Below are 15,602 nucleotides of genomic sequence, written 5' to 3'. Positions count from 1 at the left end.
CGTAAATATTACAAGTAAATAATTAAATATTTTTCAAAATATATACTTTGTTTGTGTATTTATATATACATAATAAACATACACAGAACACACACATATTATGTAAACAAAAATGAAGAGTTCGTTTGCAAAAATCGATAACGTTTTTCAGAAATCACGAAACACGTTTTTTTATTGTGCATTCCAGGTAATATCAATCAAACTGCAGTTGGGTTGTTTTGATTAAGTAATAATAACTTAAACAAATACAGGTAATTTACAAAATTAAAGTTCATTGAAAGTATATTTTACATATTAAAAGTTTGTTTTTTGCAAAAGCAGATAACTCCACATTTCATGTTTTAGAGTTTAAAAAAAACACTTGTTTAATCTCTGTAATCTCCTCATATGACAATGTAGATGCCTGACAAACGTTGTTGTTGTTGTGATCATAGATTGTGGATGTGATTACACACAATACACAGAACTCGCACCATTGTAACGCGCTGCTTCGCGAGAATCCATGAAAACGTTTCAGCTTTTATTTTCCTTTTTCGACCTGAAATCGAAATTATCCATCCTCGATCACTTTTAGTCAGCTTTGATGAAACTCCTCTCAGCTAGCACGTCTTTTCAAAGTGAAAGTAGCCTTGTCACCTGACCTGAATACCTCGTGCTGATTCGCTAAAATTGATTTATCGGCTTCTGTTCAAAAACAACAAGGGCGCTTATCGGCTTCTGCAGTAAAACTTAAACTTGTGATGCCTTGAAAGTGGACAATACCGGCTTTTTTGACAAAACGTGTTTAGGGTTCAGATCGCGTGCTATATGTGGAGAATAATGTACGGAACTCAGCTTTTTTTTTTTTTTTTTAAAGTGCCGTTTATCGGTTTTTGCAAATGAACTCTTCATTATATATATATATATATATATATATATATATATATATATGTGTGTGTGTGTGTGTGTGTGTGTCTGTGAAATATTATATATATGAAATATGTAAATATATAATAGATAAATATGTAAATATTTATTTAGTACTTAAATTTTATCCAAAGGCTTAGGCAAATACATAAAATGTATACCACTTTACAATAGCCTACAACAATGATTATTTATGCCTTTAAATTTATACACACACACACACATACAATATTAAATAAAAATAAACAAATATTTATAAAAATAACATTCGAAGAAAGTAAACATTAAAATAAAAAAATAAGTGTTTTTTTTTATTTACATTGTTTATTTATGTACATTTGGTACATTTTATGCATTTGAGAATAAGCCTTTACATAAAAAAAATATCAAGTGTGTCCGAACTTTTGCAGTGTACAAAATCTGTAGGCCTAGAGTGTTTAGATCACAACAGTTTCAAATTATACCCTTCATGTAGGCCTGTACAAGCTGCTTTCCACTGCTATCTTGACTCATTACCTCTGTAGATGTAATCCCATCATGCATCTGTCTGATGAACTGCGCTCTGGAGTGAAAGAATGTCTCGATAACAGACAAATCACTTTGAGTTACTGCTCCAGTCAATGAGGTGTGCTGGTAATAGGGAAGAACACACGGTCAAGAGCAGTGGGCAAAGCTCCTCTTATGCGTCTGACAACAATCCTCCCGACCCACCGCATTCAGTTTGTTCAGGCTGGCTTTCCGCAGACTGTGGCAGTGGCTCATGGGAACTCCCTTGCGCATGCCAGCTTTTCCTAGGGCGCTAAAGTTCGGGTTAAGACTGAGTGGAAAATCTGTCGGAGGGGGTCTGTTGCATTTAGGATCAGTTGTTCTTCCTTGGATATTATTACAGAGCGAGTGCTCTCCTGTGTTGGGGAAGGAATCCAGGAAAACACATCGGAATGTGCCATGATAAATTTCATGTGGCACAGCGGTGCCAAAGGGCATAATCTTGAGGAAAGCTATATGAGCGTCAAGTGAGGGTTTGTAAAAGTACAGCATCATCTATGGTCAAACTGAAGTAAACCCATCAATGACACACATGTCTTGTTTTGGGGCATTTTAAGGCCAATTCACACCGCACAGACAAACGCCAACATTTGTTGGATCAGTGTGTTATCCCTGTTGGCGTTGGTTGGAGTTTGTTTTCACCCGACTGAACATGCTTACAGATATAGAGTCGGTCGGTGTCTGTTGGTGCAGTGTGAACATGACCGTAATCTGTGCGGATTGAATTGGCCTTTATAATTATAAGAGTCCTCTGTTACTCTAACGACACGATCCAAACGGGAGAGTTTATAGTCTCTTTGACATTTTTATGCCTCATCAGTTTCTGCCAGGTATCGAATTAAACAATATTTACGTAAATGATGATCTGTAGGCTTTCGCCGAGAGCTTTTAGCAGTTTTTTCCTAGGTGGTCCATTGGTGTCTGACAACCTGACACCTCCACATACAGTTTTCTGTCTTTCTGGTGACATATGAGTGTTTTTGTCGTCTGATAGCCTACGTGAGGATAACAATAACTGCTAGCCAGCATTTATGACAGGCCACACAGGGGGGTGTGATGTCTTAAAAAGAACAAACTGAGCTTTTGAATTATTTCCCGCAAGTAATTTAATAGAAACACTGGAATACATTTAAATTCCAAAGTGGCAGGGAGGTAAAAACCGAGTGAAATGTTTTTATTCCTAGTTCTGAATGATTTAGCGCTTTCGGGGCTGGTGTGTATGTGAAATTTTGGTACTGAAGTAACTCAGTCTATCCAGTTGTTACAGAATACACAATAACTGATGGTTAATTTAATGTAATGCACACAAACAAGATAAATTAATGCACTGAAATACCATAAATCAAGCGTTAATCTCCAATAGCTGTATAAGAGCGACCTCTTGTGTTTGCCTTTTGTTTTGCAAGCAACACATGCTGAAAAAAACTAAAGAAACTATTATTATGACACCGTACATTATATTCGGTTATGAGTTCTTATGGATTTGTGCAACGCTACATTGTTTCATATAACCGGGGCTAGTTGTCACACAATTTCCAATGAATATTTTAAATATAAACACAAACCTTGGCTAGAAAAAAGCGATTATAAAATACTAATACATTTTCAGTGTTATTACACCTAAAAAAGGATACAATTAAATAATGATTAATAAATTACTTGTACGTTTCACTAAATACCTTTTAGTTCCCGTCGATCTCATAGGAACGCAAAGTTACTAGGAACCTTCTAACAAAGAAGACTCTCTCTATCCGGGTTTATTTATCAGTGACACCACAACCCTGCTAAACCGAACTAGCTTCATCTTTGTTGATTGTTTTCGTTAGAAATCGTAAGGTAAGACTAATTAGCCTTTTTGTTTGTATTTCTTATATTAAGTTTGCTATACGATAATGAATAGTCATTTCTGACAGGGTTTACGTGCTATGCTAATATATGGAAAGCTATGGATTGCTAATTTGAATGAAGTGAATTACACTTATTTCTAAATTAATCCCGAATAATAACGAAAATGAACCTTTCGCGTGTTATTTAATAATCTATACCAGCTGTTTTCAAATTAACAAAAACCCACCGAATGCAAATGTTAGTTCGTGGAAATGAGAAAACAAGTGTACATTAAAAAAGTAAATATAATGTTGATATATATATATGAGTGAACATTGCTAAAACGAGTACTTTTTCTAAACTAACTGACATTTATGATATTAGTTTTTCACAGTATAATTGGGTCTTTATACAATAAACTATATAAATGCTTTTAAATTTGAGGATGGGAGTCCATCATTAAATGTATATGTGGCATCTAAAGTTTGAAAATCTCTTATGTACTGTTATCTGTTTGACGTGTGGCTTCAGTAACCTGTTTTTATTTCAGTGAAATTATCATCTGGACTCCTCTTTTTCTAAAATGGAGCCAGCATGTCGAAAAGACAAACAGAAGCAGCAAACACCGACCCGTGGAGACAGAACCAAACAGAAATCAGCCCAGCAGGAACTAAAGCAGAGACAAAGAGCAGAGGTCACATTGCATTTTGCATTTATTTGATCCAGAATACAGTAATATTGTGAAATATCATTACCATTTCAAATAACTGTTTTCTATTTGAATTTATTCCTGTGATGCAAAGCATTACTCCAGTCTTCAGTGTCACATGATCCTTCAAAAAAATCATTTTGTAACCATCTGTACAAAGTTGCATGATCAATTACTCATTTACTAGCATTTATTTACTTAAATATTTAATGTTCACTTTGTCATTTCTTTCTTTTAAATGTTAAACATCTTAAAATGTTGTTTATTTCCAGTTTGTTCTCTGTTACAGATTTATGCCCTGAACAAAGTCATGACTGAACTTGAACAGCAGCAGTTTGAGGCCTTTTGCAAGCAGATGCAATCTCAAGGCGAATGAGAAAAACTCATGTCAGGGCAAACATACACAGGTTAGGGTTATGTCATGATGTTACTCATATTTTTATGTTATTGTACACCATTTGATAATCATCCCTTTCAGCCTTTGACATTTAAACCAAAATGTATCCGCTGGAGACTGATGCACACACACACTACTTGAATCTGAGTGTACAATCACAAAACCAAAAATATCATAATGCATTATCAGAGAACCTCCCTGTGAAAGGACATTCACTCACTCAATAGGTCTGTTCAGTTTTATTTGTTAATTGCGGTCATTGTTAATTGTGATGTTTTATCTGTCATTATTGTCTTGAACAAGTATTACATTATGTATGATTGCACAAAGCTATTTTAGACCATTTGTGACCTGTTGACTGAAGGAAATTAAGATATAGTTGTCACTCTTTTGGTTTATGATTAATTTATTTTATGACATGTGACATGCTTTAATAATAGTTAATGTTCTTTTGACCACAAGGGGTTTTTAACACTTTAGTTTTTAATTAAAATTTGGTTATTAAATATCATCTCTTGAAAAAAAATATTAACTGATTTCCTTCTCTAAGCCTTATTTTCCTGCATCCCATAGTCAGTGTACGCCGATATAAGGATCAAGGAATTCTGAAAAACAAAATGCATCACTGTTTCCACAAAAAATATTAAGCGGCACAACTGTTTTCAACATTGACAATAATAAGAAATGCTTCTTGAGCAGCAAATAAGCATATTAGAATGATTTCTGAAGGATCACGTGACACTGAAGAATGGAGTAACGATGCTAAAAATTCAGCTTTGCATCACAGGAATAAATGACATTTTAAAACATATTCAAATAGAAAACATTTGTAATAATACATCAAAATATTACACTTTTACTGCATTTTTGATTAAATAAATCTAGCCTTGGTAAGCATAAGAGATTTCTTTCAAAAACATAAAAAAATCTCCCCAACCCTAAACTTCTGAATGGTAGTTCAAATACAGTCTTCATCTGATCTGAACTTGTTCGCTTGCTGTCATATTAAAAAAGCCAAGTTGTAGAAGTGCAAATGCAATATATCGTTTGATGAAGGAAGGTCTAAAACAAATCATGTTTTGTCACTCCTTTTTATTTTTAAGTGTGCATGATTCAGACCTATTTAGATTGCATAACACATAAGGAGATTATGCTAATTGCATATAGAAACTTAATTAGAAGTGCATTGTTAATGTAAGCTAATTCAATGCATAGCTTGCAGGGACATATAGAGGTAGTTAGTGGTTAAACAGGAATGGGAACCTCTAAAAAAAAATTATGCTTTTTTTTAAGGCCTAGCATTACATGTACACCTTCAGCTGTATATTTAGTTATTATTACACCTGGTGCAGTATGTGCAAAACTACAAGCAAGCTGTGAGAAAATACATCTGGTCTTTTTTAATCAATCATAATTTTGTCTAATCGGTGTTTAGAGATCTATTGTAACAGAGCTTCCAGTCACTGTCACTCCATACCAACCCCGCCAATACTTGGTGTCTTGACCGCCATGTTCAAAAGAGATGAAGCGAAGGCCCGGACCATAATCTGTGAATGTGTGGCTCACCTATAACAGAAGTACACGTTTGCATGAACAAAATTGAGATAGCATTTTGCACCTCATTCTTTTTTTTTAGTGCTGTCAAACGATTAATTATGATTAATCGCATCCAAAATAAAAGTTTTGTTTACATAATATGTGTGTACTATCTGTTATGTGTATATACAGTGCCCTCCATAAGTATTTGAACAGTAAAGACAAAATTACTATGTTGGCTGTGGAGTCAAGACATTTGCAAATATGATTAAAAGATGAGACTACAGAATGTCACATTTTATTATTAGCCGTTTCAACACATATATGTTTTACCAAATAAAAAGAACAGCACTTTTAGAGTTCATCCACTCATTGATGTGAGCATAAGTATTGGGACAACTGAACATAAGGCAGATATAAAAGATTAAAAGCTATTATTTAGTTGCAGATCTCTTGCACACAATCACAGCAGTGAGTCTAAAAATATTGACCTTTTTCACTATATTCAATTTTTTTTATACGTATCTGTACTTATGCTCACATCAGATAGAGGGATGAAACTCTAAAAGTGGTTCTTAGCTGGTAAAACATCTATGTGTTGAATCACCCAATAATAAAATGTGACATTCTGATTCTAATTTGGATTGCTGTCCTTCAGGAAAAGTCAAATCAAGCTTCAGTCTCTGCACTGAAGGCATCACAATTCTTGCCAAAATGGCCTGATACTTCAAAGAATCCATGATGTTCTTCATATAATTAAGATTTCCATGTCCTCCATCAGCAAAGCACCATAACAAGACTGGTCCACCTCCATGTTTGGAATTCATGGAAATTGTGTTCTTCTGCTTGTAAGCTTTGCCTTTTTTATACCATACATACTGCTGATCCATGGGTCCAAAAGGTTCCAGTATGGTCACATCACTCCATAAAACATTCTTCCAGAACTACACAGGTCTATGCAAAATGATTTTTTGCATGTTCAAATCCGCTTTTTATGTTCTTCTCAGTCAACATGAACATATGGCCCCAACATGAAGGTCATACTTGTCTAGCGTTCTTTTTTATACTCTGCATTGAAATGTTTTTTCCTCCTTACATCAGGTCATCTTGCAAGTTTTGGGCAGTTGCTCTGATCAAAACATTTTATTATATGGAGCTTTTTCTTCAACAACCTCAAGATTTTTCTGGTACAACACATTTTAATCTTAGGAATAAGGCTGCCAGCTGTGTCCCTAGGAAGGGATTTTAGTGTCATGGAAATTTTCATATAGCTATAGACTTTCTGATGTAATAAAACTATTTATTTTCTATAGTTTTTGTGAGCATTCTGTTGACTACTCAAAGTTTGCACATGCAAGCTCGAAATAATTCTGTTTTCTAATAGAGTTCTTAAGTCTTAATTTTGTTTCAAGACAATTTTGTTTTCTACCATACAAATAAGTGACTTAAAAATAGCCATGTTGAATAAGGGTTGAATAATTATGACATAGCTGTTTTATTAAAAAAATACTAAACTTTTAACTTACCAAAGATGTGATTCAAAATTACATTAAAGGATGTTTACTTACTAAAACAATTCTAAATCAGAAGGCATGTAGTAGATTGTGTACAACAGGTTTTTCAGTAGAGTTTTGATCATTTAGAGACCATGCAAATGTGATACGATAAAACTGGATTCTGCACTCAACCTGTTTCCAAGAGCAGTCGTCACAGTTGGGGTCAAGTGTCACTTCATCTGGCTTAAATTCTTCTATGACCTCTAGGTTTTCATCAAGCAGAGACATAGTGAGCTTATAAATACATCCACAGTCTGTTCAGCCACAGAAACTAAAGAAATGATTGAATGGACACGACAAAACAAAACTTGTGCCATTAAGCCCATGTCATCAAGGCTTACCAGTCCTCCACATTGACCGCTGGCTGTCCAATATCTAACTTTTCAGGGTCATAACCCTCTGCCAGCAGGTCAATCACTTGTCTTTTCATACACTGCCTGGAACAGAGCAGACATAGACACTGAAACACACAGATATTCAAATGATGAATGAAGACATGTTGAAACACAAGCAGGGAAAGACAGAGACGAGGATCCTACTTCAAGTTCTTTCAAAGAAAAAACAGCCTTATTTTCCCCACCCTCGTCTGTTCGGCTACTATTCATTCCCTTACTCAAAAGAGGTGCAGAAGTATTTAGTGCTTGATTTGTCATTGAAAGTGTGTCCGCAGTCTCCTGGCAAGTCCTCTGTCCGCCATTGATTGCCTCCATTCTCTGTCAGCTCCCAACGTTCCAGATCCTCTGGTGAAGATACAAGTTTTTCAGATACTGAAGTGCATTTTACTACTCTGATCATTTTATTTAACAAAAGGAGAGCTCATGAGATGGCAAATTAGTTCATCTTTAACAATTACTTTATCTAAACAGCATTTGTGTATTATTTTGTGTCATGCATGCAGGTGACTTAACTACATATTAATTAACTGAATTTATTTTACTTTCAAAAATGCATTTAGCAGTTGCTTATTATCTAAAGTGACTTATAAAAGAAAAGCATAAGCAGTTCGTTACAGAACCGATATTTGCAGTATACAGTGCCAAATTTATTAGAAAATTAGCTAGAGAGAGCTAGATTAGTTATTTTTCCTAAACCTAAAACCTAAAATCATGATGCTGAAAAAAGTTACACTGCTGTTCAAAAGTTTGTGGTTGGTTAGATTTTAAAATGTTTGTCTTTTATGTTCACCAAGGCTGTATTTATTTGATCAAAAATATCCCAAGAAAAAAAATTACATTTTATTACAATTCAAAATAACTATTTTCTATTGTAAAATGAAATTAAATCCTGTGATGCAAAACTGAGATTTCAGCATCATTACTCAAGGTTTCAGTATCAAATGTGACATGATCCTTCGAAAATCATTCTAAAAATTTTATAAAGTGAAAGTGACGTGACAAACGGCCAAGTATGGTGACCCATACTCAGAATTCGTGCTCTGCATTTACCCATCCAAAGTGAACACACACACACCGTGAACACACACCCGGAGCAGTAGGCAACCATTTATGCTGCGGCGCCCGGGGAGCAGTTGGGGGTTCGGTGCCTTGCTCAAGGGCACCTCAGTCGTGGTATTGAGGGTGGAGAGAGCGCTGGACACTCACTCCCCCCACCTACAATTCCTGCCAGCCCGAGACTCAAATCTTTGGATTACGAGTCCGAATCTCTAACCATTAGGCCACAACTTCCCCACAAATAAATAAACACCATTAACATTGTAAATGACTTTGTCACTTCTGATTACTTTTATGCATCTTTGCGTATCTTTTTTTTTTCTAACACATCTGACCTTTTGAATGGTAGTGTAAATGTCAACTTACAATCTCCATTAGGATTTTTTAAGAGGTATCCAGGCATTTTGTTGAATATGAGAGATGTCTGCTTTTCCTGTGACTATTCAGAGAGAAGGACAGCAGACAAATAGTGTAAACAGTGACACTGCACCAGCAGTCCTTTTTATCATTCATATCCTGAGATCGATTCCTTTTCCTGAATCCTGCAGCAGAACTCGAGTGTTTACTCCTTTCAGGATGTTCATCACCAGGGAACCATTGTGAAAGTATGCATAAATTAAAGCCTATTATCAATGCAATGCTAAAGCTGACATAGTTTCCCAGAAGTATTAACATGAATTATAAGTACATAAATGCTGTCATGTAGTTAATTTCATTCTGGACTGACTTGCCCTGTAGCCCTTTGCAGTGAGCTGACTTATGTTTCTTGTTGTACAGCTGTTCAGCATAAGGATGAGATCTTTGCACACAGATAAAGTAAATGCATCACAGCAAAACACATAAAAAAGCAGCAAATTATATAAATTGTCTAGTACTTACAGTGAGAGGAGTCTCTGAGTCTGTCGAGAGTGTGTTTGGTGGTGGGAGGGAGCTTCTAATCTGATCTCTACAAATTTCTCTGGTTGGCAGAATGAGGCACATGAGTCTTCCTGCATCAGCAGCTGTATTCACTGCTGACAGTTCTGCAAGGCACAGCACATGTTTGTACGTTAGCACTAATGTCACTCACTTTACAGAGGAAAACTGCTGACATACAGAAAACAGAGACATTTTATTCTACAACAGCCAACAATATAACTATTGATGAGTGTGCTTGACAATGCTTCACCTGTGCCCTGATCTTTATTAGAAACTGAGAGGGGGAGATGTTTATTACAATTGATAATACAATTATCACAAAAAAGAGAACAGTCTGCGTTTAAAATTGAGAAAAACAAGCTTCTAAAATGAACATGTCGATAGCTTAGTTTATAGGCGCTAGATGCCGAAATAATACATTAGATTAAACTATTTGTGCATATAACTTATATTGCGTTTGAATCCCTTTCGCTTGGAGCAGGGGACCAGGGGGCTGTTTCATAAAACTAGTTTACCAAACAAGCCAGGCTTATTTCAGTAATTCTGATTTATTTTCACTTGATTTGGTTTCTGAGAGCAAAATTACCATAGCTAAAGCTCACATGCATTAAACAGCACAGATATATTCGCTGTTTGCAATGGTGGACCGATTTGATCAACTGCAGATTAAAGTTGTTAAATTTCGAGAAAAAAGTTGAGAAACAAGATGGCACCGCTTTGTTCGGACGCCGTCCAGGTCGCTCCGCTAAGATTGTGTTTTTATCTACTTTTTTACTTGGTTTTACTTTCTCTTTTTACACATTTCACGTCGGCACTTATCACCAACAAAGAAACACTTTTGGACACTGGAAACCGCTACACCAACCTGTTTCAGGACACTTTATCCAGGAATCCATCATGGCCTCTGGAGATTCTTCGGAACGCAGAGATGAACAATAACCCCCCGCCCCCCACCCCCCGAGGCGAAGGATCAAGAAACACCGCGGGAAACGCGCTGGGATTCGAGATAGACTCAGGAAAAGAGCTCACGGTCCTCCTCTTCCGAGCATTCTGCTCGCAAATGTCCAATGTCTGACGTCAGCGAGTTCACGGATGTAGCATTAAGCTTTGTAATCACGCTAACCGAGCAAGCTACAGAAACAATAACGATAAGGACATTCTCCAACCAGAAACCGTGGGTGGACAGTACAATCCGTGCTGCGGTTAACACACGCACTGCCGCTTACAATGAGGCTCTTCTGACCGGGAATATGAGCGAGTACAAAGCATCGTGCTATGCTCTCCGACGCGCAGTAAGAGCCGTGAAACACCGATACAGAGAGAGAATTGAGTCTCATTTCCAGCTCAATGACTCTCGACGGATGTGGCAGGGACTGAGGACCATCTGTGCCTTCGGAAACGAATCCTTAAACACCTTCTTCGGCCGCTTCGATTGCAACGGCGGCGGCGGCGCGACTCTGCCGTCCAGCGCGTCAGGAAGCAGCAGGCAGAGCAGCGATGATCCTGTAATCACTGTGTAGGAGGATGAGGTTCGGAGGGCGCTAAAGAAAGTGAACATCAGGAAAGCAGCTGGACCTGATGGGATAACCGGCCGTGTTCTGAGGTCCTGCGCTGATCAGCTCGCTGGTTTGTTCACGTCTATCTTTAATGAGTCCCTTGCTACCTCCGTGGTTCCCACCTCATTTAAAAAATCCGTAATAATCCCTGTGCCAACAATAAAAGAACAATAAACCCTCTTGCCTGAATGACTATCGCCCAGTTGCCCTCACATCTATAGTCATGAAGGTTTTTGAGAGACTTGTAAAGAGCCACATCTGCTCCTCCATCCCTGATACTTTGGACCCTCTTCAGTTTGCCTATCACCCCAATAGATCCACTGACGATGCCATCTCTCACGTCCTCCACTCTTCCCTCACACACTTGGACAGCAACAATGGGAATTTAAGGCTGCTATTCAGTGACTATAGCTCAGCTTTCAACACTATAGTCCCCATCAAGCTGGCATCTAAACTCACAGACCTCGGCCTAAACTCCTCACTCTGTGACTGGATTCAAGACTTCCTCAACGGCAGACCTCGAGTGGTGAAAGTTGGCCAGTTCACCTCAAACTCCATCAGCCTGAATGTAGGAGCCCCACAGGGCTGTGTCCTGAGTCCCCTGCTCTACTCTCTCTACACGCATGACTGCGTGTCCTCTCACAGCTCCACATCTATTATCAAATTCGCTGACGATACTGTGGTTCTGGGCCTCATCTCCAACAACGATGAGACCGCATACTTGGATGAGGTAGAGAGACTCACATCATGGTGCCAGGACAACTGTCTCTCTCTGAATGTGAGCAAAACTAAAGAGCTGATCATGGACTTTAGGAAGAGACAGCAGCAGCCCTACACTCCTCTTATGATCAGTAGGACCCCTGTGGAGAGGGTGAGTAGCTTCAAGTACCTCGGTGGAAACATCTCTGAGAACCTGACTTGGACAACACACATCCAAACACAGGTTAAGAAAGCCAGGCAAAGACTGTACCATCTGCGACAGCTGAGGAAATTCAGGGTCTCACCAGCAATCCTGAAAACTTTCTATTCAGGGACCATAGAAAGTGTATTGACTCAGTGCATCTCAGTGTGGTATGCAAACAGCTCCAATCAGGACTGCAAAGCACTACAGAGAGTTGTGTGCTTAGCTGAGCGCATCTCAGGGTCTGCTCTCCCCTCTCTGCAGGACATCTACCTCAAACGCTGCAAAAGTAGAGCTGTCAAAATTATCAAGGACTCAAATCACCCTGGTAACCGTCCATTCACTTTGCTTCCATCTGGTAAGCGCTTCCGTAGCCTGATGGCAAAAACTGAGAGACTTAGGAGGAGCTTCTTCCCCCAGGCCATCAGGCTCCTAAACTCTAACTCTGTGTCATAACATCACTTGACTCCATGTTAACATCACTATATCAATAAGCTATTCATAATTTTTTCTACCTCATATGCTGCCATTTAAATACCCTGTCGTTAAATTTCGAGGAAAAAGTCGAGATAAAATGTTGAGAATAAACATATTAAATTATGAGAAAAAAGTAATTAAATTAAGAGGAAAATATCGAGAAAAAATGTTGAGAATAAACTTATGAAATTACGAGAAAAAAGTCTTTAAATTTCGAGAAAAAAAGTCGAGATAAAATGTTGAGAAAAAACGTATTAAATTACGAGAAAAAAGTTGTTAAATTACGAGAAAAGAGTCGTTAAATTTCGAGGAAAAAGTCGAGATAAAATGTTGAGAATAATCTTATTAAATTACGAGAAAAAAGTCTTTAAATTTCGAGAAAAAAAGTCGAGATAAAATGTTGAGAAAAAACGTATTACATTACGAGAAAAAACTTGTGAATTCAGAAAAACCTGATGATCATATGTGAAACTTACATTTTAACATGATTTTTCTAATGATGTATGGATAATCCATCAAACCTAAATTGCTTCAGTAACTTCAATATAAAAGTTATTTTTGTTTTCTTTTTAAAAAGTTTTCACAGCAAAAAGATGTGATTCAAAATTACATTAAAGGATGTTTACTTACTAAAAAAATTCTAAATCAGAAGGCATGTAGTAGATTGTGTACAACAGGTTTTTCAGTAGAGTTTTGATCATTTAGAGACCTTGCAAATTATATGATAAAACTGGATTCTGCACTCAACCTGTTTCCAAGAGCAGTCGTCACAGTTGGGGTCAAGAGTCACTTCATCTGACTTAAATTCTTCTATGACCTCTAGGTTTTCATCAAGCAGAGACATAGTGAGCTTATAAATACATCCACAGTCTGTTCAGCCACAGAACCTACATTAAAAGAAATGATTGAATGGACACGACAAAACAAAACTAGTGCCATTAAGCCCATGTCATCAAGGCTTACCAGTCCTCCACAGTTCAATCACTTGTCTTTTCATACACTGCCTGGAACAGAGCAGAAATAGACACTGAAACACACAGATATTCAAATGATGAATGAAGACATGTTGAAACACAAGCAGGGAAAGACAGAGACGAGGATCCTACTTCCAAGTTCTTTCAAAGAAAAAACAGCCTTATTTTCCCCACCCTCGTCTGTTCGGCTACTATTCATTCCCTTACTCAAAAGAGGTGCAGAAGTATTTAGTGCTTGATTTGTCATTGAAAGTGTGTCCGCAGTCTCCTGGCAAGTCCTCTGTCCGCCATTGATTGCCTCCATTCTCTGTCAGCTCCCAACGTTCCAGATCCTCTGGTGAAGATACAAGTTTTTCAGATACTGAAGTGCATTTTACTACTCTGATCATTTTATTTAACAAAAGGAGAGCTCATGAGATGGCAAATTAGTTCATCTTTAACAATTACTTTATCTAAACAGCATTTGTGTATTATTTTGTGTCATGCATGCAGGTGACTTAACTACATATTAATTAACTGAATTTATTTTACTTTCAAAAATGCATTTAGCAGTTGCTTATTATCTAAAGTGACTTATAAAAGAAAAGCATAAGCAGTTCGTTACAGAACCGATATTTGCAGTATACAGTGCCAAATTTATTAGAAAATTAGCTAGAGAGAGCTAGATTAGTTATTTTTCCTAAACCTAAAACCTAAAATCATGATGCTGAAAAAAGTTACACTGCTGTTCAAAAGTTCAAAAGCAGTAGGCAACCATTTATGCTGCAGCGCCCGGGGAGCAGTTGGGGGTTCGGTGCCTTGCTCAAGGGCACCTCAGTCGTGGTATTGAGGGTGGAGAGAGCGCTGGACACTATTTTTTCTACTATTCAAAGCTATTCATAATTTTTTCTACCTCATATGCTGCCATTTAAATACCCTGTCGTTAAATTTCGAGGAAAAAGTCGAGATAAAATGTTGAGAATAAACATATTAAATTATGAGAAAAAAGTAATTAAATTAAGAGGAAAATATCGAGAAAAAATGTTGAGAATAAATTTATGAAATTACGAGAAAAAAGTCTTTAAATTTCGAGAAAAAAAGTCGAGATAAAATGTTGAGAAAAAACGTATTACATTACGAGAAAAAACGTATTAAATTACGAGAAAAAAGTTGTTAAATTACGAGAAAAGAGTCGTTAAATTTCGAGGAAAAAGTCGAGATAAAATGTTGAGAATAATCTTATTAAATTACGAGAAAAAAGTCTTTAAATTTCGAGAAAAAAAGTCGAGATAAAATGTTGAGAAAAAACGTATTACATTACGAGAAAAAACTTATTAAATTACGAGAAAAAAGTTGTTAAATTACAAGAAAAAAGTCGTTAAATTTCGAGGAAAAAGTCGAGATAAAATGTTGAGAATAAACGTATTAAATTACGAGAAAAAAGTAATTAAATTACGAGGAAAAAGTCGAGATAAAATGTTGAGAAAAAACATATTAAATTACGAGAAAAAAGTCGTTAAATTACGAGAAAAAAGTCGAGATAAAATGTTGAGAATAAACTTATTAAATTACGAGAAAAAAGTTGTTCAATTTCAGGGAAAAAATTATTAAACTTCAAGAAAAAAGTTGAGAAAAACACACTGGTGTCATGTTCATTTCATCTCGTTGGACAGCGTTATTCAGAGTCTGCAGTAGGGAGTAGCGTGTGACACGGTCGTTGGTGTTAGTGTCCAACTTTTGCCAAATTCGCTTTTCTTCCTTTTCTCTTCATATTCACTTAACGAGTGTTTAATAATAATGTATTAATTAGGGGTAGACAGGCTATAGGGAGGGCTTTGTTGTCCCAATAAGGCAGCGTCTATAATTTCA

General features: G+C 36.8%; 1 protein-coding gene and 1 pseudogene across 2 annotated transcripts; one reads left to right on the top strand and one right to left on the bottom strand.

The window, feature by feature from the left end:
- The first annotated feature begins 3,195 nt into the window (after positions 1-3,195).
- Positions 3,196-6,072, top strand: LOC306855231 (small vasohibin-binding protein-like). Its single transcript, XM_079393761.1, has 3 exons — positions 3,196-3,288; positions 3,830-3,973; positions 4,278-6,072. Exons 2-3 carry the CDS (start codon positions 3,863-3,865, stop codon positions 4,362-4,364), a joined length of 198 nt encoding a protein of 65 aa, XP_079249887.1. The 5' UTR covers positions 3,196-3,288; positions 3,830-3,862; the 3' UTR covers positions 4,365-6,072.
- LOC306855230 (F-box only protein 2-like) lies at positions 5,817-9,331 on the bottom strand (annotated as a pseudogene). The gene is made up of 5 exons: positions 9,295-9,331; positions 8,091-8,217; positions 7,819-7,914; positions 7,610-7,748; positions 5,817-5,951 (listed from the first exon to the last, which is right to left on the bottom strand). The product of its transcript is annotated as an F-box only protein 2-like (transcript).
- Between the last annotated feature and the right edge of the window lie 6,271 nt (positions 9,332-15,602).

The sequence above is a fragment of the Barbus barbus genome (assembly GCF_936440315.1).
Source record: "Barbus barbus genome assembly, chromosome: 35".
NCBI lineage: Eukaryota > Metazoa > Chordata > Actinopteri > Cypriniformes > Cyprinidae > Barbus > Barbus barbus.
This window is presented reverse-complemented; position numbering and strand designations above follow the sequence as displayed.